The sequence below is a fragment of the Pituophis catenifer genome, unplaced genomic scaffold (assembly GCF_029215685.1).
Source record: "Pituophis catenifer annectens isolate HBS135680 unplaced genomic scaffold, rPitCat1.0.hap2 SCAF_1, whole genome shotgun sequence".
Lineage (NCBI taxonomy): Eukaryota > Metazoa > Chordata > Lepidosauria > Squamata > Colubridae > Pituophis > Pituophis catenifer.
In genome coordinates, this window is record NW_027256881.1 from 337,310,193 (window position 1) to 337,336,497 (window position 26,305).

General features: G+C 46.1%; 1 protein-coding gene across 1 annotated transcript; it reads left to right on the forward strand.

The window, feature by feature from the left end:
• The first annotated feature begins 2,602 nt into the window (after positions 1-2,602).
• Positions 2,603-24,857, forward strand: HAPLN4 (hyaluronan and proteoglycan link protein 4). Its single transcript, XM_070931819.1, has 4 exons — positions 2,603-2,708; positions 4,598-4,960; positions 14,158-14,460; positions 24,508-24,857. The coding sequence occupies exons 1-4, from the start codon at positions 2,603-2,605 to the stop codon at positions 24,855-24,857; spliced, it is 1,122 nt and encodes a 373-aa protein (XP_070787920.1).
• The last annotated feature ends 1,448 nt before the right edge of the window (positions 24,858-26,305 follow it).

The window sequence follows — 26,305 nt, forward strand, 5'->3', positions numbered from 1 at the left end:
AATTCAAATGGGTTGTTTTAGTGATTTTTACATATTTTGATGATTATTATTGTGTAAGCTGTGCTGAGTCACTATGTGAGATGGGCAACTATGGAATTGGGTATGTCTAGTTTAATGAAAAGAAGGACTTGGGCAGTGGTCAGCAATCTGCGGCTCCCGAGTCGCATGTGGCTCTTTGGGCTCTCTGCTGTGGCTCCCTATCAGGTGATCCCACCACTGGCTGGCCCCGCCCCTCACCCTCCCCTCCTAGTCACTCCTCGCCTTGCCTGAGACGGTAAGGGCGACGGCGGGGGATGGAGAAGCAGCCAGGGCAGAGACAGATACAGAGAGAGGGGGAGAGAGAGAGACATAGAGAGATAAAGAGAGAAAGGGAGGAGAGAGGGAGGGAGGGGAGAGAGAGATATGTCAAAAGGATTTTGTGGTTCCCGGTGTTTTTTAGCAACTGGTTCTCTGCCCTAATGACCGGCTGGGTAGGCATGGCTAGGTGGGGGGGGGGGGGGTCATGTGACTGGTGGAAGTAAGTGACATCGAGATGGCCACGCCCACCCAGGTTTTGTGGCTCCCGGTGTTTTCTTTTCTGTGGGAAACGGGTCCAAATGGCTCTTTGAGTATTTAAGGTTGCAAACTCCTGGACTAGGGGGTGACATGACAGCAGCGTTCCAATATTTAAAGGGCTGCCACAAAGAAGAGGGAATCAACCTATTCTCCAAGGCACCTGAAGGCAGGACAAGAAGCAATGATTGGAAATTAATCAAGGAGAGAAGCAACCTAGAACTAAGGAGAAATTTCCTTGAGTTGGAACAATTAATCAGTGGAACGACTTGCCTCCAGAAGCTGTGGTTGCTCTAATACTGGAACAGATTGAACAACTATTTGTCTGAAATGGCATAGGGTTTCCTTCCTGCAGAGGGTTGGACTAGAAGATCTCCAAGGTTCCTTCCAACTCCTTTATTCTCCTTTTTGTATTTTATATTCTGATGAACTAATAAACATTTTGAAAATGAATTCTGATATTTTTGAAAACAAAAATTCCAATAATAGCCAGTCCATTCAATTCTTTTATTCTAAGGAATGGATTTCTTTATTTTAAAACATAACTGAAATAGGGAAGGAATTTTACCAATTAATCACTGGAACGGCTTGCCTCCAGAAGTTGTGGGTGCTCCATCAATCGAAGCTTTTAAGATGTGATTGGACAACCGTTTGTTTGAAATGGTATAGGTCCGTGATGGTGAACCTATGGCACGGGTGCCACAGGTGGCACGTGGAGCCATATTGGTGGGCACGCGAGTGCTGCCCTAGCTCAGCTCCAGCACGCCTCCGCGTACTGGCCAACTGATTTTCAGGCCTTCCAGTCCCACCGGAAGTCAGGAAACTGGCTGTTTCCAGCCTCCGGAAGGCCTCTGAGGGGATGGGGAAGGCTGTTTTTGCCCTCCCCAGGCTCCTAGAAAGCCTCTGGAGCCTGGGGAGGGGGGAAAACGGGCCTACCGGGCCCACCGGGCCATCGTGTGCCAAAAGCAGGGGGAAGTGTGTGTGGGGTCACGTGCGCATGCGCAGGGGGGAGGGGCGCATTGAATTATGGATGTGGACACATGCACCTGTGACCCCCCCATGCTCCCCCCACTTTTGGCATGCGACGGCAAAAAAGGTTAGCCATCACTGGTATAGGGTCTCCTACTTGAACAGGGGGTTGGAGTTGACCAAAACAGCACTGCTGATGACTCAAATGTCATATGGATAATCCTGTGGATTTCAAGATTATACCTATATAATGGTATTGGGAACCAACCTCTATTCCAACTCCTGAACCGATTCTCAGTGGTGCACATCCATGCCATTTTCTTAGCAACAGTAGGAAGTGGCTCAAGTGGTAAAATCTAAATTTTTTTACTACCGGTTCTGTGAGCGTGGCGTGGTGGGCGTGGTGTGGCTTGGTGAGCGTGGCAGGGGAAGGATACTGCAAAATCTCCATTCCCACCCCACTCCAGGGGAAGGATACTGCAAAATCTCCATTCCCACCCCACTCCAGGCAAAGGATATTGCAAAATCTCCATTCCCAACCCACTCTGGGTGAAGGATATTGCAAAATCTCCATTCCCACCCCACTCCGGGGGAAGGATATTGCAAAATCTCCATTCCTACCCCACTCCAGGGGAAGGATACTGCAAAATTTCCATTCCCACCCCACTCCAGGGGAAGGATACTACAAAATCTCCATTTCCACTTCACTCTGGGGCCAGCCAGAGATGGTATTTACCAGTTCTCCAAACTACTCAAAATTTCTGCTACCGGTTCTCCAGAACCTCTCAGAACGTGCTGGATTTCACCCTCCTGAAATTGCTGCTTGCTGATTTCTATGACATTTTTCTTTAAATGTCCCTGTTTAGCCTATAGCTCTGGTAATCTTTCATTCAAGTACTAACCAAAATAAACCTGATTTAGATTTTTATTTTTTTTTAATAAGCCCAAGGCAATTGGATACTTCAATTTTAACTGGTCATAATACAGAATATAACCCTCCATAGGCATGGACATACAGTCCTATGATCCATCTCTTTCTGTCTGTGGTGTTCTATTTACTCTCTTTTTGTCTCTCTGCTAGATGCTCCTGGGACGATGCTTGCTGTCTTGTCTTTTCCATCTCCTGATGCTTTCCCACAAGTCTGCGTTGGCCCAGAAAGACCGGAAGAAAGTGGTACATGTGTCTGGTACGTGACAAGCCCCTTTGGCATCTCTTGAGGCCTGATCTGGGTGGGAATCTGATCTGAATCTGGTCATCGCTGTTCATATCTGTCAAATCCCAGATACAGGTAGTCCTTGAATTACAACCCTTCATTTAATGGCTGTTTTGCAGAGGTGGGTTTCGGCAGGTCCTGACCAGTTCTAGAGAACCGGTAGCGGAAATTCTGAGTAGTTCAGAGAACCGGTAAATACCACCTCCCATCTATTCTCTGCCTCCTGAGTCTCAGCTGATTGGGAGGAAATGGGGATTTTTTTTTTTTTAATTTGATTTATATGCCGCCCTTCTCCAGAGACTCAGGGCGGCTTACAATGCGTTAAGCAATAGCCTTCATTCTTTTGTATATTTTATACAAAGTCAGCTTATTGCCCCCACAAATTGGGTCCTCATTTCACCTACCTTAGAAAGGATGGAAGGGTGAGTCAACCTTGAGCCTTGGAGAGATTCGAACCAGCAGAAATTGCAGGCAGCTGTGTTAATAACAGGGTGCACTAAACCCCTGTACTATCAAGGCTCTTTGCAGTAACCTTTCCCTGGAGTGGGGTGGGAATGGAGATTTTACAGTATCCTTCCCCTGCCATGCCCACCAAGCCCGCAGAACCGGTAGTAAAAAAATTTGAATCCCACCACTGGACTTTGAAGTTACAATGGCACTGAAAAAAAGTGACTTACACCGTCATGTATTTATGATGGTTGCATCATCCTGGAGTCACAAGATCCCCTTTTGCTTTCTGATAAGCAAAATCAATGAGGAAATCAGATACTCTTAAAAGCTGTGTTACTAACTTAACAACGGCAGTGATTCCCTTAACCACTGTGGGACGAGAAGTCGTAAAATTAAGCCAAGCTCACTTAACAACTGTCTCATTGAGCAACAGAAATTGTGGCCATATGTCAAGGACTGCTTCTACGTCTGCACCACTTGACTTCCCGAGCTCAGACTTTCTGAGAGCCACGGTGGCACAGTGGTTAGAGTGCAGTACTGCAGGCTACTTCTGCTGCCTGCCGGCTGCCTGTAATTTGGCAGTTTAAATCTCTGCAGGCTGAAGGTTGACTCAGCCTTCCATCCTTCCAAGGTCGGTAATTATTTATTTATTTATTTATTTATTTATTTATTTATTTATTTATTTATTTATTTATTAAATTTGTATACCGCCCTTCTCCTTTCGGACTCAGAGCAGTGAACAGCCAAAATAAAAACATTTGTACACAAAAGTTAAAATAATTAATAAAACTAATTAAATGAAATTTGGCCCATAATTTAAAATATATCAATTAAAATCAATATCAAACGTTAAAACCAACATGGAATCAGGATCAGGATCAGGATCAGGATATAAGGATCGAGATTGTTGGGGGCAAATATGCTGACTCTGTAAACCACTTAGAGAGGACTGTAAAAGCACTGTGAAGTGGTATATAAGAATCAGTGCTATTGCTATTTCCCCGGTCAGATATTGCCTGCATATGATGCACCAGAGACTAGAAGGGGTTAAGTCTTTACAGACATCACATGTGACTATATCAGCCAATGAACTCTCTTATTGGACTCTTACCTAGAAACCACTTGGATATCTTCCTTTTTTTCTCTCTCTCTCATCTATCTCTCAGCGAGACAACACGTGAACTTCTCTCTCCTCTCAACATCTGAGTCATACAGTTAGGGTAAAAATGCAACAGGACACCCTGTTCATTATTGTATGCATGTATATATTTTGTAAATAAGAAAACAACCTTTTGAACCTGAAGCTGTATTGACCAAATAACTTCCTCATAGAACCAAATGAGCACGACCATCAATATATATCTGATATCCCCGTTCTAGATTTGAAATTATGTCTCTGTTCTTCTTTGCAGAGGACGACAGCGGGGCTGTTGTGGTTCAGACAGCACCTGGGAAAGTAGTCACCCACCGTGGGGGCACCATCATCTTGCCTTGCCGCTTCCACTACGATGTGTCGGCCCATGACCCCGATGAGATCCGCTTGAAGTGGACCAAGATGGTGGAGCCCATGTCCTTTGAGGACGTCTTTGTAGCCATGGGGAAGGAGCGCCGAGCCTTTGGAAACTACCGGGGTCGAACCACCCTGCAGGAGGACGGGTCCAGTGACGCCTCCCTCGTTATCCGGAATGTCACTCTTCAGGATTATGGGCGCTACGAGTGTGAGGTGACCAACGAGCTAGAAGATGATGTTGGAATGGTGAAACTGGACTTGGAAGGTTGGTGGAGGTGGATTGGGTGATGGGTATCGGGCAGGTCACCTCCCAGAGAAAGGGCCTGTGGAATGAAGAGTAGATCTGCAGGTAGTCCAAAACTTATGATCACAACTCAGCCCAACATTTCTGTTGCTAAGCAAGACAGTTGTTAAATGAGTTTTGCCCAGGGGTGAAATGCTCCCGGTTCGGACTGGATCGCCCGATCTGGTAGCGATGGAAGAGGGTGGTTCGGAGAACCGGTGGCAAAAATTCCTGCCCACCCCCTATGCCCAGCTGAGCCGCGTGATCATCAGAGACTTTTTTTCTTTTAAAAGCCTCTGACGATCTAAGCTGAGTTGCAGGATCGTCAGAGGCATTTAAAAGAAAAAAAGCCTCTGCTGATCAGGCAACTCAGCTGGGATCGTCAGAGCCTTTTGAAAGCATTTTTTTACACTTTTTCGCCGAAGAGGTTGTAGAAAAAATGGTTTTAAAAGTTAAAAAAAAAATTGGCCACGCCCACCCAGTCACATTACCCCCCACCACCACCAAGCCACGCCCACAGAACCGGTAGTAACAAATTTTAGATTTCACCACTGGTTTTGCCCCATTTTACAGCCTTTCTTGCCACAGTGGTTAGCAATAGCAATAGCACTTACTCATATACCGCTTCGCAGTGCTTTTACAGCCCTCCCTAAGCTCTTCACAGAATCAGCCTATTGCCCCGAACAGTCTGGGTCCTCATTTTACCCACTTTGGAAGGATGGAAGGCTGAGTCAACCTTGAGCCTGGTGAGATTGGATCTGCCAAATTGCAGGCAACCAGCAGTCAGCAGAAGTAGCTTGCAGTATTGCATTCTAAGTGAATGAATGCAGGTTAAGTGAGTCATTGCAGTTGTTAAAGTTAGTAAGATGGTTGTTAAGTGAATCTGGCTTCCCCATTGACGTTGCATGTCAGGAGGTCCCAAAAGGAGATTGCATGACGCTGCAACCATCATAAATATAGAGCTGTGGTGGCACAGTGATTAGAATGCAGCACTGCAGGCAATTTCTGTCCACAGGGTCAGGAGTTTGATCCTGACTGACTCAAGGTTGACTCAGCCTTCCAGCCTTCCGGGGTTTGTAAAATGAGGACCCAGTTTTTGGGGGGCAATATGCTGACACTTGTACACCGCTCAGAGAGTGCTGTAAAGCACTACGGAGTGGTATATAAGTCTATGGGCTATTACTATGGCTATATTGCTGTAAATATGAACCAGTTGCCACGTATCTGAATTTTGATCATGTTACTATAAGTTTCTTTTTCAATGCCATTGTAACTTTGAACCAGGGGTGAAATGCTACCGGTTCGGACTGGATCGCTACCGATCCGGTAGCAATGGCGGCGGGTGGTTCGGAGAACCGGTAGCAAAAATCCCTGCGCCCCACCCACCATGCCCAGCTGAGCTGCACGATCATCAGAGGCTTTTTTTTTTTTACTTTTAAAAGCATTTTTTCTACCACCTCTTCCGACGAAAAAATGCTTTTAAAAGTAAAAAAAAAAGCCTCTGATGATCGCGCGGCTCAGCTGGGATCGTCAGAGGCTTTTCAAAGCATTTTTTTCTGCAACTTCTTGGCCGAAGAGGTGGTAAAAAAAATGCTTTGAAAAGTTTCTGACGATCCCAGCTGAGTTGCCTGATCGGCAGAGGCTTTTCAAAGCATTAGAAAAAATGCTTTGAAAAATTAAAAAAAAAAAAGTTGGCCACACCCACCCAGTCACATTACCCCCCACCAAGCCACGCCCACAGAACCGGTAGTAACAAATTTTATATTTCACCCCTGCTTCGAACTAAACATACTGTTGTAAGTTGACTACCTGTATTGAGATTCAGACTAATTTACGTGAAAGCAGATGAGTTTCATTGATGTCTAAAATGGATGAAATCGTTATTAGTTTTCTTCTGAGGAAAAAAAATGGTATTATTTTTTTAATTTTTCAGTACAAAAGTGAATGTGTGGCAGATTATGCCTTTTTATTTCTTATGAAAAGGAATGGGGAACTTCCCCCCTAAGATGGCGACATTGCTTTTTTTGTGAGTGAATTTTATTTACTCTGCCTTATTGAAATCTTTTAAATGGACTATTCCAATCTTTCCTGAACAGAAGCTGTCCAGCTGCGTTGAGATTACAGGTAGAAGTTCTCGGTTTACAACCATTCGTTTAGTGACCATTCAAAGTTACAATGTCACTGAAAAAAGTGATTTATGACTGTTTTTCACACTTACGACTGTTGTAGCATCCTATGATGGTTTCAGTGTCTTGGGATCATGTGATCCAGAGGTGGGTTTCAGCAGGTTCTGACCAGTTCTGGACAACCGGTAGCGGAAATTTTGAGTAGTTCCGAGAATCGGTAGTAAAAATTCTGACTGGCCCCGCCCCCATGTATTCTTTGCCTCCCAAGTCCCAGCTGATCAGGAAGAAATGCGGATTTTGCAGTATCCTTCCCCTGCCACGCCCACCAAGCCATGCCACGCCCACCAAGCCATGCCACGCCCACCAAGCCACACCCACAGAACTGGTAGTAAAAAAATTTGAGACCCATCACTGATGTGATCCCCTTTTGCAACCTTCTGATAAGCAAAGTCAATGGGGAAGCCAGATTCTCTTAGCAACCATGTTTCTAACTTAGCAATTTAAGATTCACTTAACAACTGTGGCAAGAAAGGTTGTAAAATGGGGCAGAGCTCACTTAAGAAATGTCACACTTAGCAATGGAAATTTTGGGCTCAATTGTGATCGTAACTCGAGGACCACCTGCACAACCTCTGGAGCGCCCACATCTTGGCTGCAAATATCTGGATCACTCCGAGATGGTAGCAAGTGGATGTAGAAAATCTTTTGGCCACCAGATCCAGCAGACATCTGGATTTTGCAGCCCAGATGTAGTGGTTCTAACCATTTCCTTTTCGCTATTCTGCCTGGGAAGCCAAAGGTTTTAGCACCAAGTCAATTGAAGATGTTGGGTTAATATAACAGTGTGCAGTGTTTCTTTGGTTATTTTTCTCTGGAAACAGAAGGTCCTCGGCTCACCAGGAACCAGATAATTGAAAACATAAATTTAAGTCAATCAGAGATATGAAGTGAGAATTAAATCAATATGTCAGAGACACATGAAAATATGAATGTGCAACAGGGGAGGGGAAGAGAGGGATAAAACTCGGAGTTGCACAATGAAACTAATTCGTAAGAAAATCAGGATATTAAAAAGAAAGGAATTCTTCACCAGGAGTGAGATTATAATGGAGGCAGCTGCAATTGTTCTTTCCCAAAAAGCAGGCATTACAGAGAGTTCTTAACTTACAACATTAATAGAGCCTGGAATTGCCATTGTACATCATGACGTTTGTGTATTGAGGCACTCATGCGACTGAACCTGATTTTATTTGTGACAGTTGTTAAGTGAATACCACAGTGAGGAACCGAATCCATTTATTCCTGTGTTTGTTTTTTGAACCAAAAGAAATGCGGTCATATGATCATGAGGATGTGTGAAGCCATCGGAACTCTGGAACCAGGTCATATGTAGCTTTGGGGGGAATCTGTTGTAACGTCAAACGGTCACTAAATGACCAGTTGTTAAGTGAGGATGACTGGTAGACATCGCAAGGGTACAAAGTGAGTTTCCAGCATGAATTCAGGCATGTGGAAGAGAAATCCATTAGAAAATATCAATATACAACAGGGGTGTCAAACTGGATTTCTTCGAGGGCTGGATCAGCATGGTAGTTCTCCTCCGCAGCCCAGCAGGGTGTGGGGGAGCGGGGGAGAGACGGGATGGATGCCTCTGAAGCACTCTGCCGGCCAAAAATGAGCCACACAGGGACCTCGCTGGGCCTCCGCACAGAGTGCTGCTGGAGGCCATGGAGGCTGAAAACAGGCCATGGGGGTGGGGGGGGGAGGCATGCGGCCTTCCTGTGGTCTGTTTTGGCCGGCAGAGGCACTGTGGGCCTTTGATATTTCCAGGCCGGCCTTGCGGGCCAGATTTAAGCACCCCACGGGTCAGATCTGCCCCGTGGGCCTTGAGTTTGACACCCCTGATATAGTCTTCATGTAAAGAATAGCTGATCTTTAACAATTGGCTACTAAGGAGAAAGGAATTGCCCTGGTTCTGTGAAATCTCATTCACAAGTTTCTGGGCTTTTTATTTCTAGCTGACAAGCAGCAACTCTGTGTTGCTCTCTGGGAGACTCAGATAGCTATTTCTGAGTCTCCCAGAGAGCAACACAGAGTTGCTGCTTGTCAGCTAGAAATAAAAAGTGTAGGTAAAACCTGGTTAGAAAGAATATGCACATAAAAGCCTACGAAAAAGATATATATATATATATATATATATATATATATATATATATATATATATATATATATATATATATGTATATATATAAGTTTTTGTGTCACTGTTCACAACAAAGATCAGTTTGGGAAGACAGCAATAAGAATATTTAAACCCAAGAACTGTCAAGCCTTAAAATATAAAAAAGCAACAACCGGCGATGTCTAAGTTAAATCAGTGTCAACAAAAATTTACAACATTTATCAATGGCCAATTTAGAAAAGGGCCAGCTCATTATTTCCCGTAATAATAGATTGGACATCGTAATTTAAATGACCTTTAAAACTCATCTAAAACCAAATGAAGGCGATATCCGTAGCAAATGAACAGCGCAGAGAAACAAGGATCTATTGCTGAGTGCTACCTTTGCGCCTGAGGAACATACCTATAGGAGTGTCTGCAGAGTGTGTCCAAAAAGTCAAGATGGAGGAACTGATGATGCACCCATGTGATGCTCATGAAAAAGCAGGGGGAGCTTCAATTGCACTGTTGTGACTGCCATATTGCCTTGTTTAACCATTCCCTGTGGACACCAGTGCTTGAAACCCATGGGCCACGGTGGCAGCCCATAAATCTATGCAGATTCTCCATCATCCAGGTCATGGTTGTCCCAAAGGTGCTTTTTCAGGAGGGAACTGGACTTCCTTGATTTTTCTTTGAAGACGAATTTCGCTTCTCCATAAACTTTTAGCTATGCACTTTGGGATAAACACCCTTCGAATGCTGTGGAACAAGGATGGGATTGAAAAATGTTAGCAACCAGTTCTCTGCCCGGTTGCTGGGTGGGCGTGGCCATGGGGGTGTGGCCTAGTTGGCTTCCTGCACCACAGCGGGGGGGGGTTTGTCCTCTCCAGCCTCCAGAGGCTTTCCTCGAGCCTTGGGAGGGCGAAAACAGCCTCCCCTGGGCTCTGGAGGCCCTCTGGAGGCCGGAAACAAGCCTGTTTCCAGATTTCCGGTACTTCTGGTGGGCCCGTTTTTCGCTCTCCCAGAGCCTCCGTGCGGGCCCTGCACTTACCTGGCATCCAAAACAGGCCACGTGGAGACTCCTGTGAGGGGAGGAGCAGGGTGGGCGGGGTCAGTCAGTCCTTGCAACTACCAGTTTGGCAAACCAGATTAAAATTAACATCCGGTTCACCTGAACTGGTCCAAACCGGCTGAATCCCACCCCTGGTGTGGGAGTACGAACAGATTTCCAGAAAGATTGCAGACTACAAGAACCATTTGCACGTCAGTTGGAGATGCAGACAACACAGATTCATTCCCAACAGACTTCTTCTGTTTTCAATGTGACTTGCTGGGAGTGGACATCTGAGTTCTGCCAGGTGGGCATGGGTGGGTGGGAGTGGCCAGGTCGACGCGAAGGATTAGGTGCAGCCGGCTCGGCACGGATGACTCTCGGCAGCTGACTTGGGGCGGCTGGGTGGGTGTGGCCGGGTAGGGGGCGCTAGGTGGACATGGCCTGGTGGGTGCAGAAAAGACACCCCAGGCAACATCACCCAAAGACATGCTAGCAAACAGGAACCCTGGCTCAGGGGTGAAATCCAGCAGGTTCTGAAAGTTTCTGGAGAATCGGTAGCGGAAATTTTGAGTAGTTTGGAGAACCGGCAATTACCACCTCTGGCTGGCCCCAGTAGCGGGGAGGAAATGGGGATTTTGCAGTATCCTTCCCCTGGAGCGGTGTGGGAATGGAGATTTTGCAGTATCCTTCCCCTGCCATGCCCACCAAGCCACGCCCACAGAACCGGTAGTAAAAAAATTTGGATTTCACCCCTGCCCTGGCTGGACACCATCAAAGCTGACAGCAGCCATAGCATAGAAAAAATCAAAGAAGCAGTGCAAGATTGGAAGATGTGGAGAGGCCCCCTAGAATCACCAAGAGTCGGACATGACTGAATGGATAACCTCATCGTCATCATCGTCATTACAGACATTAGTTTATAGCAGCCAAACTTTCGGAGTCTGGCAGCACCTTTGCTGACTAATTTTATTAGAAGGCATAAGCTTTCGTGACCTATGAAATGTTTCAGACGTAACCTTAGAGCTCAGAGAATCCCTTCACCTGCCAACACTTTCTCTGACTTTTGCTGCTGCATTAAATCAATATCTCATTTCGCTGAAAATATATGTTCAGCTGAAGTCTGATGAGATTGAGTTAGGGTGGGATGATGATGGAGAAGAGAAGCGGCTTGATGCAATCAAATAGGATTCTGTTGGAAGTACGAACTTTGCTTTTAAAAAAATAGTTCAGCTAAGGCAGAATTCCTCAATCTTTTCAGCTTTACGGACTGGTCAGGGGGGGTAGAGGGGATGATTCCGTACGAGTGGCGGGCACGCCAGTGGTGGGATTCAGCCGGTTCTCTCCAGATTGCGCGAACCGGTAGCCCCGTCCACACATAATGTGTGACTACTGTACATGCACAGAAGGCCGTGTGCATGCGCAGAGGTGGCGCGAGGGAGAGAAGCGAGTGTGCGTGCCCATCCGCACTCACATTTTGGAACCAGTAGGGAAGGTAAGTGAATCCCACCTCTGCGGCACGCGTGTGTGCCCGCATTTACCTGCTGCTCATGGATGTGGGGACGCATGCATGTGCTCACCCACCACTTCTGTGGCCCGGTTTTGAATAGCTCAAGGCCAGTGGTGGGTTCCTCCTGGTTCGGCCCGGTTCGGCCCGGTTCGGCCGAGCTGGTAGTAGTGACGACATGACGTCACCGAACCGGTTCTCTTTGTTCGGGAGCTGGGCCCTCCCGCTGGCCCCCGCATTATTCTTACCTTTTATTTGGCCCCGCCCCCAATCTATTCGCTGCCTCCCGAGTCGGCTAGAAGGAAAAAAACTGTTTAAACTCTTGCCGTGGGGCTTCAAAGGGCCGCCCTACAGTTGATCAGTGTTAAAAGGCTGTGTGGTGGTAGATCAGTGCGCTCGAAAAACAAATGGGTAGACTGGTGCCTCCAAAAAACAAATGGGTAGACTGGAACGCTTCAAGAACAAATGGGTAGACCGGTACAGCTCTGCAAGCAGTTAAAAGCCTGGTAGACCAGTACCTCTGCTAAATCCTCAAACCGTGCTCACAAAATAAGCCACACCCACAGAACCAGTAGTAAAAAATTTAGAATTCACCCCTTCTCAAGGCCCAATAGTGGGCTGCAGCCTGGGGGTTGGAGACCCCTGAATTAAGAAAAGCACATCTACCAAGGAAGGTGCCTATTTAGCATTGCAATCTCAAATTAATTCTCCCCCCCCCTCCAGTTCTCGCCTTCTGCCATGGGTGCAGGTGTTTCTGAGATCTGGGTCCCCGGAGCCTAGTTGGATTGCTCAATTCATTCAGACAAGACCCCCATCAGAGAGTTTCCATTGCTTCTCGGCATCAGTTGTGGGCCCGGCCTAGCCTCACAACTGTAGCATTGCCCATCTGTTTCGTTTGATGGATTTATATCTATGTAGGATGCATCATGTATGCAAGGAGGGATTCTGCACAGGGAAGTTTCTTGGTGAAAATTAGATTTATACCTAGGAAGGGAGGGAGGAAGGAAGGAAGGAAGGAAGGAAGGAAGGAAGGAAGGGGTTTGCTGCTGAATATAAGACCATCTTGAAAACCTAACAATGTTTCTTTCTATCCCCTTTATACAGTGGTGGGATCCTGCCGGTTTAACAACCGGTTTGGTGATCGCTCGCTTTGCGCATGCACGCGCCTGATGCACGCTATGCGTATTTGCGCAGTTTTATGAAAACTTATCTTCTGCGTTACTGCTGGGGAGTAACACAGTTGAGGCACGTCAATCTGCCCTGCCACGTGAATCAGCTGAGAAGATATAGGTCAGTAAAGCGCAGGGGCCGGCATGCAGGCCCACCTGATCGTCAGAGCGAACCGGTTCGCTCCCAGCTGATCGTCGGAGCTACCTGTTCGCCTGAACCGGTCCGAACCGGTAGAATCCCACCCCTACCTTTATACCAAGGAGAATCAAGCCAGAGTTATTTTGAGATTTTTTTCTCACACTCTCCAGTTTCCCAGGATAGATTCATTGTTTTTTTCCTCTTTCAATGGCTCCTGGCCTGGTTCAAAGTTATCTCCCTATATGGGATTATTTCTCTCTCTCTCCTTCCTTCCTTCCTTCCTTCCTTCCTTCCTTCCTTCCTTCCTTCCTTCCTTCCTTCCTTCCTTCCTTCCTTCCTTCCTCCCTCCCTCCCTCCCTTCCCTTCCCTTCCCTTCCCTTCCCTTCCCTTCCTTCCTCCCTTCTCTTCCCTTCCTTCCCTTCCGTCCTTCCTTCCTCCCTCCCTCCCTTCCTTCCCTTCCTTCCTTCCTCCCTCCCTCCCTCCCTCCCTTCCTCCCTTCTTCCTTCCCTCATCTGGGAGATCTTACTATGTTTTATTTTGTTCCTTATTGTATTTTTTTTTTAATGGTTGTACTTTTGAGGTGCCCAGAGGCATTGGGAGTCAGGCAACATACAAATTGTAATGGTGGTGGTGATGATGATGATGAAGAAGATGACAACAATGATGATAGTTGGGATCTGAGGATTTATGGTCCTGTAAAATCTAGGATTGTCTGATCCTATTGACATCTTTTCAAACTTTCCAGAGTGGTTAAAATGATGTAACCCTCAATTTCCATGTGGGCATCCCTCTGTAAGGCATTAGTTTTGTCCCAATAGAATATTTGTAGCTCATAGTTGAAATGAGAAGTCCTTGGTGCTCTCTGAACCTGATTGTTCTCTTACAGACATCTTATTACCCAGCTAGGTAACATCTTCAGTGTATTTTGTCCTCTTGGAAATCCAATCCTTTGGGAAGGCATCACGTGTGGTAAGCCTGGGTAAGGTTGACCTTTGACCTGAGCTTCCTCTCCCTCTCTTTTAGGGGTGATCTTCCCCTACCACCCTCGCTTGGGGCGCTACTCGCTGAATTTCCATGAAGCGCAGAAGGCCTGCCTAGAGCAGGACGGCATCCTGGCCTCCTACGACCAGTTGCACGAAGCCTGGCTGGATGGACTGGATTGGTGCAACGCTGGGTGGCTGGAAGATGGCTCTGTCCAGTATCCCATCTCCAAGGCCCGGGATGAATGTGGACGAAAAGACACCCCCGTTGGAGTGAGGAACTACGGCTACCGGCACAAAGACCGCGAGCGTTACGATGCCTTCTGCTTTACTTCAAATCTGAACGGTAAGGCCAGCTTTTGTGCCCTGTGTGTGCCTTGTGCAAACATGCCTTTTCTTGCTTGCATTCTCTCCCACTGGAGAGCCATTTTGGTGGATATCATAGAGCAGGGGTGGGCAACTGTGGCCCTTTTACTACCTGTGGGCTTCAACTCCCAGAATTCCAGGAATTCTGGGAGATGAAGTCCACAGGTTGTAAAAGGGCCACAGTTGCCCACCCCTGTCATAGAGTCATAGGGCTAGAAGGGACCTTGGAGGTCTTCCAGTCCAGCCCCTTGTCCAAGACAGGAGTCCTTATACAATTCTGCACAAACGATTATCTAGTCTTTTCTTGAAAATCTTCAGTGATTTTCAAGAAAAGATCCCAGAGTTCCCACAACTCTGGGAAGCAAGCTGTTCCGTCGATTCATTGTTCTCCCTGTCAGGAAATTCCTCCTTACAGGCAGTTCTCGACTTACGACCACAGTTCAGCCCAACATTCCTGTCGCTAAATGAGACCATTGTTGAGGGAGTTTCGCTCCATTTTATGACCTTTCTTGCTCACAGTAGTTAAGTGAATCAGTGCAGTTGTTAAGTTAGCAACATAGTTGTAAAGTGAATCTGGCTTCTCCGTTGACTTTGCTTGTTAGAAGGTCGCAAAAGTTGATCTCACGTCCTTGGGACATTGTGACCGTCATAAATATGAGCCAGTTGCCTAGCATCTGAATTTTGATCTCGTGACCATGGGGATGCTGCAAGGGTTCTAAGTGTGAAAAACAGTATAAGTCCTTTTTTTCAGTACTGTTGTAACTTAGAACGGTCACTAAATGAAATACCTATATTTCCTGGTTGAATCTCACTCTGACGAGAATTAACAAAAGCCTCTTCTTGTTAATTTTTTGTTTTTGAAGGAAACCAAGAAGCACACACAAATGTGGATGGATAATTTGCCCAGCCAATGTAGGTTAGGCTTTGAAGCAGGGGTGAAATGCTCCCGATTCGGACCGGATTGCCCAATCCGGTAGCGATGGAGGCGGGTGGTTCGGAGAACCGGTAGTAAAAATCAATGCCCCCCCCCCATTGCCCAGCTGAGCCGCGCAATTATCAGAGGCTTTTTTTATTATTTTTAAAAGCATTTTTTCTACAACCTCTTTGGCCGAAAAATTGCTTTTAAAAGTAAAAAAAAAAAAAAGCCTCTGATGATCACGCGGCTCAGCTGGGATCATCAGAGGCTTTAAAAGCATTTTGTTTACAACCTCTTCAGCTGAAGAGGTTGTAGAAAAAATGGTTTTAAAAGTAAAAAAAAAAAGTGGGCCACACCCACTCAGTCCTATTACCCCCCCCCATCCACCAAGCCACATCCACAGAACTGGTAGTAACAAATTTTACATTTCACCACTGTTTTGAAGCTTCAGCAGATAGTGACTCACATAATTAGGAGAGGCTTTAAGAGGAAAAGCTGCAGATACACACACACACACACACACACACACACACATACAGTACATATATATATAAAATAAGTTATGCAAGGGAAGATTGTACGCTGTGCTCCCTTTGCATAATTGATACAGGTCACGAAACCCCTCTTGACTTGCCAAATGGATCATGAAGAGATGCCTCTGGCTTCTGCCACAGAGCAAAACTGCTTCGCCACATAGATAAATGCTTTCACCCTTCTGGTTTGGACGTTTATTGCTCCCTGCCCTGATCCTTGCACTGTACTGTGGGAATCTTGGATCGTTTGTGGGCAGCTGTTCTCGCCCGTGGAACCATAAGGCCGGTCCGATTTTTAGAGCAAGCAGTATTTGAGCAGCTATGAATCATGCTGTCTGAGCCATAAAAACTGTAATTAGAGGGGAGGGGGGGGGGGGGAAAGAGGGCCAGGGAATGCGTTCTTGATCTTAGCCGTGGAAAAGCAGCGAGCCACAGCTTGTCTGCACTAGTTCATAAGAAAACAGGATGTGGTCTCTGTATGCCTATAATCTATAATAGATGGGGCTGTTTTAATGATGGTTTGGTGCTTGGAGAAAGTATCTCTGTTCCTTTAAGGCAGTGTTTCTCAACTGTGGCAACTTGAAAATATCTGGACTTCAATTCCCAGAATCCCCCAGTCGGCATAGGCATGGTTGGGAATTCTGGGAGTTGAAGCCCAGAGACATCTTCAAGTTGCCAAGTTTAAGAAACACTGCTCTAAGGTGGATCATCATCTTTTTGTAGCCATGTTCTCCTACTTACCTGGGAGCTAGTGAAGGCTGGAAGACCCTCTGAAAAACATGGGAAACGGCCATTTATTTATTTCATTAAATTTATTAAAGCCATCCTCTCCAGCAGACTTCCAAAGAGATTAGGGATTGAAGTACAGTAGGTAGAACAAAGGTCCAACTGAAGATTTTGCTCTTTAGAGTTCCATTGTAGTAATTTCTTATACTGGTAAAGTGCTGCAATGAAGCACTTTTTTCCCTTGTGATTACACATATTATGTCATGCCTATTTCAGGTGTCCTGTTTTACCAGTGTTCAGGAACACAAACATTCTTCAGTCAAATATAGCACATGTGAACGGCAAAAAATCACATCATATGAGATATAGTTAGATAATGGATAGATGATAGATAGATAGATAGATAGATAGATAGATAGATAGATAGATAGATAGATGATAGATACAAAGATGATAGATGGATAGATGATAGATAGATAGAGATAGATAGATAAATAAATAGATAGATGATAGATAGATAGACTGATAGATAGATAAATAGATAGATGATAGATGGATAGATAGATGATAGATAGATGATAGATGATAGATAGATAGATAGATAGATGATAGATAGATGATAGATAGAGATAGATTGATAGATAAATAGATGATAGAGATAGATAGATGATAGATAGATAGATGATAGATAGATGATAGATAGATAGATGATAGATAGATGATAGATAGATAGATAAATGATAGATAATTAGATAGATTGATAGATAAATAGATAGATGATAGATTGATATAGATAGATGATAAATAGATTGATAAATGATAATTAGATAGATTGATAGATAGATGATAGATTGATTGATTGATTGATTGATAAATAGATAGATAGATGATAGATGATAGATGATAGATAGATAAATAAATAGATGATGATAGATAGATAGATAGATAGAGAGAGAGAGAGAGAGAGAGAGAGAGAGAGAGAGAGAGAGGTAGATAGAGAGATATAGTTATGATAGATGAAAGATAAAGAGGTGGTAGATAGAAATAGATGGGAGAGAGAGAAAGAGAGAGAGAGAGATTTCTGTGACCTGTACTAGATCGCTAATTAGCACACTAAATTAACACTAAAATAACACACTAATTAGCATACACTAAAAATAATGCAAAAAAAAAAAGAGCTCAGTGTATATTGTCGCATCAAGATTTGGTGTTAGTGTTTTGCTGATATCCAAAAGCATACGGGCCCCCTAATAAGTGCGCAGAAAGAATCTTAGTATAAACTGAAGTTATTATCTCATTGTGTGTAGGTGTGTTTAACAGATGGTAATCTTGGGCCACCTCATCCCACCCCAAATCCTGTCACAACACTGGGAAGGTTGGAAGGGAAGAGAAGACGAGGACAACCGCAGTAAAGCGGATGGACTCAGTTACAGTAGTGATGGCTGCAGCCACTCTTAGAACAGCTGAAGGACCACTTTAGGGACAGATTATCACGGAGAGAATCTATCTATGGTGGTTCTCAAAGAATCAAGATTGACTTGATGGAGATAATTAATCAATGTGCCGAAAACCACAGTTTTCTACCGTTCTGGCTGGTTTATGTTTCCCAGAGCTTTTAACGGATAGTCCATTTTTAGTGGTCCAGACGACACAGCACAGGGGAAAGTTAATTTATTAGTCAATGCAAGAAAATGAAACAGCCAGTTCCCACAAATCATAGCAACAGATTTAAGAGAAAGCTTGGGCCATTTCTGGCCGTTTATGAGCTCGCTCCTTTGGGCTTCGTGTCCCAGGAGGGACGCAAAAAAAGAAAAAAAGAGGTGATAATTATGCTTGGAGCTGGCAAGATGATGGAAGACTCTGATGGGATTTGTCCCGAAGAGTGTAAATTACTTTTTCTTAGGGGGATCTGAGCAGGGGGCAACGGAGGTTTCATTTGTGTAATCAGAGGCCGGCTAAGTAGCAGCAGATCAGCCTTGAAATAAACTGCTTTCATCAACTCAATCCATCTTTGCATGGGAGGCATTTAATCTCCTGTTGTTCGCTTTGATTATGTGAAGGAAACTCTGTGTGTGTGTGTGTGTGTGTGTGTGTGTGTGTGTGTGTGTATGCGTGTGTGTGCAGGGGTGAGATTGAAAAATTTCACCAACCGGTTCGCTGCCCAGTTGCTGGGTGGACGTGGCCATGGGGGCGTGGCCTACTCGGCCTCTTGCACCATGATGGGGGGAGGTGTTTTCATCCTCCCCAGGCTCCAGAGGCTTTCCTGGAGCCTCCAGGAGGGCAAAAATAGCCTCCCCAGGCACCGGAGGCCCTCCAGAGGCCAGAAACAGGCCTGTTTCCGGACTTCCGGTATGCCCATTTTTCGCCCTCCCAGAGCCTCCATGAATGCCCTGCACTTACCTGGCATCCAAAACGGGCCGCGTGGAGACTCCTAGGAGGGGAGGGGCGGGTTGGGTGGGATCAGCCAGTCCTTGGAACAACCGGTTTGGTAAACCAGATTAAAATTAACATCTGGTTAACATCCGGCCCAAACTGGCTGAATCCCACCCCTGTGTGTGTGTGCGTCTGTGCATGTGTGCATATGTGTGTGTGAGATTAGCAGGGGAGGAAAATACAAGTAGTCCTTGACTTACGACTAGTCGCGTAGGGGCCATTCAAAATTAAGATATTTTGGGCTACTAATGACTCTGATTTGAAGTTCTTGTGGCCAGGGCATCTCTGTGGTCCCCTGACCGAACGTCAGGCACTCGGCAAGATGGATGGATGGATGGATGGATGGACAATTGCAGCATCCCACAATTACATGACCACATGTTGTGATGGTTTTGCTAAGAACTGGTATTTATTTCTGAGTTTTGGCAAAACCATTCCACAGCAAACAATGAGTTTACTTAACAGCTATAGTGTTTGTTTAATGGCAGCCACTTTATGACCAGGATATTCACTTAATGACCACCACCAAAAATGCCATAGAATAGGCTTGGTCATTTGACCACCATGTGGCTTGATTGCAGCCATAATTCGAGGACTGTTAAGGCCAGTGCGCAGCATCTTTATATTTCAGGAACCAGTGGCCCAAGAGGGTCACAAAAGCATCCTACAATTTTTTATAATTTCCAAGCTCCTTCCATTATTAGACTATTGTTTCTCAACTTTAGCAACTTTAAGATGGGTGGACTTCACCCATGCTGGCTGGGGAATTCTGGGAGTTGAAGTTCTCCCGTCTTAAAGTTGCTAAAGTTGAGAAACAATAGTCTAATGCCGTGATGGCGGACCTATGACATGCGTGCCGGAAGTGGCACGCAGAGCCATCTCTCTGGGCACGCCAGTCATTGCCTGTTGCTCTTCTGGGCACTGGCATGCACATGCACGCCGACCAACTGGCTTTGTACCCACAGGGGCCAAGGGTGGGTTCTAAATGTTTGTACTACCGGTTCTGTGGGTGTGGCTTATTTTGTGGGCGTGGTTTGATGGTCATGTGACAATTCTTTAGGATTTAGCAGAGGTACTGGTCTACCAGGCTTTTAACTGCTTGCAGAGCCGTACCGGTCTACCCATTTGTTTTTGGAGCATTCCAGTCTACCAGCACACTGCCTTTTACCGCTGATCAGCTGTAGGGCGGCCCTTTGAAGTGAAAATGCCAATTTTCCTTCTAGCCGATCAGCTGGGACTCGGGAGGCAGTGAATAGATTGGGGGCGGGGCCAGTCAGAGGTGTTATTTACTGGTTCTCCGAACTACTCAAAATTTCCACTACTGGTTCGCAAGAACCGGGGAGAACCACTGATGGGGGTGCCGAAATTGGAAGAGCAGCTCCCTGGTGCGCATGCGCGTGCCGGCCAGCTGGTCTTCACACGCGCATGGATGTTAGAAACCGGAAGACCAGGTGGCTGGCATGCATGTGTGCGCCGGGAAGCTGAGCTTTCGGTTTTTGGTGCTCCTGCGCATGCACGCTGGGAAGCTGCTCTTCCGGTTTCCGGCACCCATGCGCACGCGTGCACATTCCCATTTTGGCACTTGGTGCCAAAAAGGTTCTCCACCATTGGTCTAATGCAGTGGTTCTCAACCTGTGGGTCACGACCCCTTTGGGAGTCGAACGACCCTTTCACAGGGGTCGCCTAAGACCATAGGAAAACACATATTTTCAATGGTCTTAGGAATAATTTTATGGTTGGGGATCACCACAACATGAGGAACTGTATTAAAGGGTCACGGCATTAGGAAGGTTGCAAACCACTGGTCTAATGGAAGCAAGGGTGGGTTCTAAATTTTTTTACTACCGGTTCTGTGGGCGTGGCTTATTTTATGGGCGTGGCTTGGTGGGGGGTAATGTGACTGGATGGGTGTGGTCAACTTTTTTTTTTTTTTTACTTTTAAAAGCACCTTAAGAGGTTGCAGAAAAAATAGTTTCAGGAGCCTCTGACAATCCCAGCTGAGCTGCGCGATCATCAGAGGCTGTTTTTTTTTTTTACTTTTAAAAGCATTTCTTTGGCCAAAGAGGTTGTAGAAAAAATGCTTTTAAAAGTAAAAAAAAAAAAAAAAAAGCCTCTGATGAGGTGGGCGGGGTAAGTGAGCGGCAACCGGGGACCAGTTCGGGGGCATGGCCAGCCAATGTTATTACCGGTTCTCCGGACTACTACAAATTTTTACTACCGGTTCTTGCAAACCGGTGTGAACCAGAAGCAACCCACCACTGAATGGAAGGAGAAACACTGCAATAGGGGTGGTGGGGTGGGAGTTTCTGAGAACCAGCTGCAGCTCTTTAAGGGTGTGGAATTCCAATTTTCACCTTTCATGCCACTCCTGATCCAGCTCACAGCTTCACGCTGGATCCCTGGAGGTGCTGCAGGCTCATATTGCAACTTGCCCATTTGGATCACGCCAGCAAGGCTTAGCGGCTGAGATCTTCCCCTGTGCGTTGGATGCATGCCCGGGCTAGGTTCACTTTCTGCCTGCTGTGTTGTTTTCGTTCGTTATTGCTGCTTTGCCAAATGTAAACTTTTCTCCAAGCAAATAGGACAGATTTTCTTCGAAAAACAAAAATTAGAACGGCTCCAAATGTGTTTGTTTCTGGTCACTGCCCCTGATAACTTTGTCCCTCAATGGCTTCTCACCTTGGACTGTTCTTTGTTTCTGGGAATCTTCACTTGACTGTCCTCCGGATAGAGGTAGTCCTCGACTTACGGCTGTAATGGAGCCTTCTTGTTATGGTTGCAAGTCATGATGGCCATAAAACGGGTCACCAACATGACCAACCTGATATTATGACCTGTTTTGAAGCCGTTGTTAAAAGGAACCCATTGTTCGCTAGTGGTATTTTTGCCAAAAATCAGGGAAAAATGCTGGGTTTAGGCAAAAGTAATAAATTGTGGTTACATGGTCGTAAATGCATGTTAGGGGATTGGAGACTAAAACATATGAAGAACAGTTACAGGAACTGGGCATGGTTAGTCCAGTGAAGAGAAGGACCAGGGGAGACATGATAGCAGTCTTCCAATATTTGAGGGGCTGCCACAGAGATGAAGGAGTCAAGCTATTTTCCAAAGCACCTGAAGGCCAGACAAGGAATAATGGATGGAAACTGATCAAGGAGAGATTCAACCTAGAAATAAGGAGAAATTTTCTGTCAGTGAGAGCAATCAACCCATGGAACAGAAGTTGCCTTCGGAAGTTGTGGGAGCTTCATCACTGGAAGCTTTCAAGAAGAGATTGGACTGCTATCTGTCAGAAATGGTGTAGGGTCTCCTGCTTGGCCGGGGGGGTTGGACTAGATGATCTACAAGGTCCCTTCCAACTCTGTTATTCTGTTAAATCTGGTTGACGAGTGCCCAAAATGCAGTCATGTGACCATGGGGGTGGGTGGGGCCATTGGAACTTCAGAATAAAGTACCTTTTAGTGGGTCCATTGTAACTTTGAGTGCTTGCTAAGTAACCGGTCAGAAATTGAGGATTACCTATAACTAGGTTGCTAACCTTGGTGATGAACACTGGGAGAACGGCAGGGGCTCAATAATGTCACCACCAAGGGTTGATTGAAATTTCCGACTCTTTTTATGGCCATTATTGAGGTTGGGTATCTTAAAGACATTTGGGTGAAGTTTTACCAACCAGAGTCCTACGTGGGGGAGGGACTTCGGGATCCAATTACAGGTAGCCCTCAATTTACGACCGCAACAGAGCCCAACATTTTCACTGCTAAGGGAGACAATGGTTAAGTGAGTTTTGCCCCATTTTATGACCTTTCTTGCCACAGTTGCTAAGTGAATCAATGCAGTTGTTAAGTTAGCAAGATGGTTAATAAATCTGGCTTCCCCCTTGACTTTGCTTATCGGAAAGGGGATCGCGTGACCCAGGGGTGGGTTCTAAATTTTTTTACTACCGGTTCTGTGGGCGTGGCTTATTTTGTGGGTGTGGCTTGGAGGTCAGGTGATTAGGTGGGCGTGGCTAGCTGGTCAGAGTCATTTCTGGAAGGTCCTCGCACTTACGACCAGTCCTCACACTTACGACCCGACTCATTTGTTTGCTTTTAACACTGATCAGCTGTAGGACGGCCCTTTGAAGCCCCGCGGCAAGAGTTTAAACAGTTTTTTTTCCCTCTAGTCATCAGCTGGGACTCAGGAGGCAGCAATAGATTGGGGGTGGGACCAAATAAAAGGTAAGAATAACGTGGGGGGTGGGGGGATGGAAGGGTGGGGGGGAGAACCAGTTTGGTGATGTCATATCGTCACCGCTACTGGCTCGGCCGAACCGGACCAAACCGGGAGGAACCCACCACTGGCGTGACCCCGAGACATTGGAAACATCATACTGTAAATATATGCCAGTTGACAAGCGTCCAAATTTTGATCATGTAACTGTGGGACACTGTAACGGTCTAAGAAATATGAAAAACGGTCATAAGTTACTTTTTCCAGAACCATCGTAACTTCGAACGGTCAGTAAACGAATGGTTGTAAATCGAGAATTACCTTAAAACAGTGGTTCTCAACCTTCCTAATGCCGCGACCCTTTAATACAGTTCCTCATGTTGTGGTGATCCCTCAACCATAAAATTATTCCTAAAACCATTGAAAATATGTGTTTTCCGATGGTTTTAGGCGACCCCTGTGAAAGGGTCGTTCGACCCCCCAAAGGGGTTGCGACCCACAGGTTGAGAACTACTGCCTTAAAAGGTCCACATATATGCTGCAGATCATAGGACAGGAAAAGCCTAACTGATTGCCCCTTTCCTGATGCTCTACCCTGCTTCTCCTCCTGATCTGCATAAACAGAGGGATAGAATCAAGATCACGTGAAGTGTTAATACCATTTTATAATGCCTTGGTAAGGCCACATTTGGAATAATGCATTCAGTTTTGGTCACCACGATGTAAAAAAGGTGTGGAGACTCTAGAAAGAGTGCAGAGAAGAGCAACAAAGATGATTAGGGGACTGGAGGCTAAAACATATGAAGAACAGTTGCAGGAACTGGGTATGTCTAGTTTAATGAAAAGAAGGACTAGGGGAGACATGATAGCAGTCTTCCAGTATCTCAGGGGCTGCCACAAAGAAGAGGGAGTCAAACTATTCTCCAAAGCACCTGAGGGCAGGACAAGAAGCAATGGGTGGAAGCTAATCAAGGAGAGAAGCAATCTAGAATTAAGGAGAAATTTCCTGACAGTTAGAACAATTAATCAGTGGAACAATTTGCCTCCAGAAGTTGTGAATGCTCCAACACTGGAAGTTTTTAAGAAGATGCTGGCTAACCATTTGTGTGAAGTGGTGTAGGGTTTTCTGCCTAAGCAGGGGGTTGGACTAGAAGACCTCCAAGGCCCCTTCCAACTCTGTTATTCTATTCTATTCTATCTCTTCCAGGCAAAGTCTTCTTCCTCAAAACCTACCGCAAACTCAGCTTCCCCGAAGCCGTCTTGGCCTGCAAGCGAAACGGAGCTATGGTGGCCAAAGTGGGCCAACTCTACGCCGCCTGGAAGATCCAACTCTTGGACAAATGCGAGGCCGGCTGGGTCGGGGACGGAAGCGTCCGCTACCCCATCGTCAACCCCAGGTCTCGCTGTGGGGGCAGGGAACCCGGTGTTCGCAACCTGGGCTTCCCCGACAAGAAATACAAACTCTTTGGGGTCTATTGCTTCAAAGAGGCTGGCGGGGAGAAGCCCCCGAAAAAGGACAAGGATGCTCCAGGAAGATGGAAAGCTTTCCATGTATAAATAGAAACGAGGGGAGCCAAAAGCTCACCGCCTCCGTTTCATTTGTTGTTCGAGCCACGGAGATTTATCTCCATCTCCTCTTTTAGGGGAATTGTTATTTGTGTCCAAAAAAAAAAGTAGGGGGTGGCAGTTTGGTTGCGTAGTCCTCCACTGAAAGGGAAGGAGTCCTCTTCCCCAGCAATTCAGCTGGAACGTCCAGAATTTTAGGAAACCTTGGAAGGTCTTGGCATGTGCTGCATCACCGCCTGGCTGGAGCTGATCCTGCTGATCCTTGCCTGCTCATCTGAATCTTCTTCAGCATCTCGGAAGAAGAAAAGCGCCGCTTTAGCCTTTTGCATTTGCTGCTACATTGCCGATGATGCTACTTTGGGGGATTGTCATGGTTGGGGTAGAGGAGGAGACCCTGGGTTCCTTGGAGCAGGGGGGGACTGGCGAAGGGCTGCATTTTGCAACTCGTCTGCCGTACCTTTAGCCACGTCTTTGGAAGAGACTGAGGATTCTCTGTTTTCTTGCACGATCTGGAGAGCTGCCAAAAGTGTCCCAAAAGTGAGTTGAAAAATCCAGAAAAGAAGGACCCCCTTCTCCTCTCCAGCAACTTCATCCTGAGCTTCATCAGGATGGAAGCTTCATCACTGGAAGCTTTCAAGAAGAGACTGGACCTGCCATCTGTCCAAAATGGTGTAGGGTCTATTTAGGCAGGGGGTTGGACAAGATCAGGGGTCAGCAACTTGCGGCTCTGGAGCCGCGTGTGACTTTTTCACCCCTCTGCTGCGGCTCCCTGTCACTCAAAATATGCATCCCAACCACCAATGTGCAACATCCGCCAGCACGCGATTTATTGAGCTTTTCAACCCCCGGTAGGCCAACCATGGATAAATCCAAAAAAAAAGAAAAGTTTCAGAAGAAAACAGAACGTTTAATTCAACTACATATGCTAGTTTTGTGGGCGCTCAAGAAATAGTCAGGCACGGGAAGGATTTTGTGGCTCCCGGTGGTTTTTTTTCTGTGGGAAATGGGTCCAAATGGCTCTTTGAGTGTTTAAGGTTGCAGAGCCCTGGACTACAAGGTCCCTTCCAACTCTGTTAAATCTATCTGTAAGTTTTCATCCTGAAGGCATTGACTACAGCAGAGAAGCCAGATCTCTCTCCTTTGCTCTCCTCCAAGTTTTCCGTTGTCTTGCTTTCTCATGTCGCAACCACCGGCTCTTGGTGGAAAGCCCTCCTCCCTGCCTGTCCTGTTTTGAGCCACAAAGCTGAAATCTCGCGGGTGAGCCAACTCTCCCATCAGCCAGTGGTTGTGGGAACTGGACAGTAAAGACTTGGTCCCGTCCATCATACCGATGTCTGCTTTGCTTGCATTGACTCTGTAAGTCATCCTGTACTCAGCTGATGCTCTGAATAAAACCTATGTGCAATATGTTGGGATGAGGATGGATTTCAGACCCAAAT

What these genes read in the sequence shown, in the direction of transcription:
- HAPLN4 (XM_070931819.1), top strand. Translation starts at nt 2,603, where the DNA reads ATGCTCCTGGGACGATGCTTGCTGTCTTGTCTTTTCCATCTCCTGATG. An exon ending in GAAAGTGGTACATGTGTCTG is followed by an intron (nt 2,709 to 4,597) that starts GTACGTGACAAG and finishes TCTTCTTTGCAG; the next exon opens with AGGACGACAGCGGGGCTGTT. An exon ending in GGTGAAACTGGACTTGGAAG is followed by an intron (nt 4,961 to 14,157) that starts GTTGGTGGAGGT and finishes CCTCTCTTTTAG; the next exon opens with GGGTGATCTTCCCCTACCAC.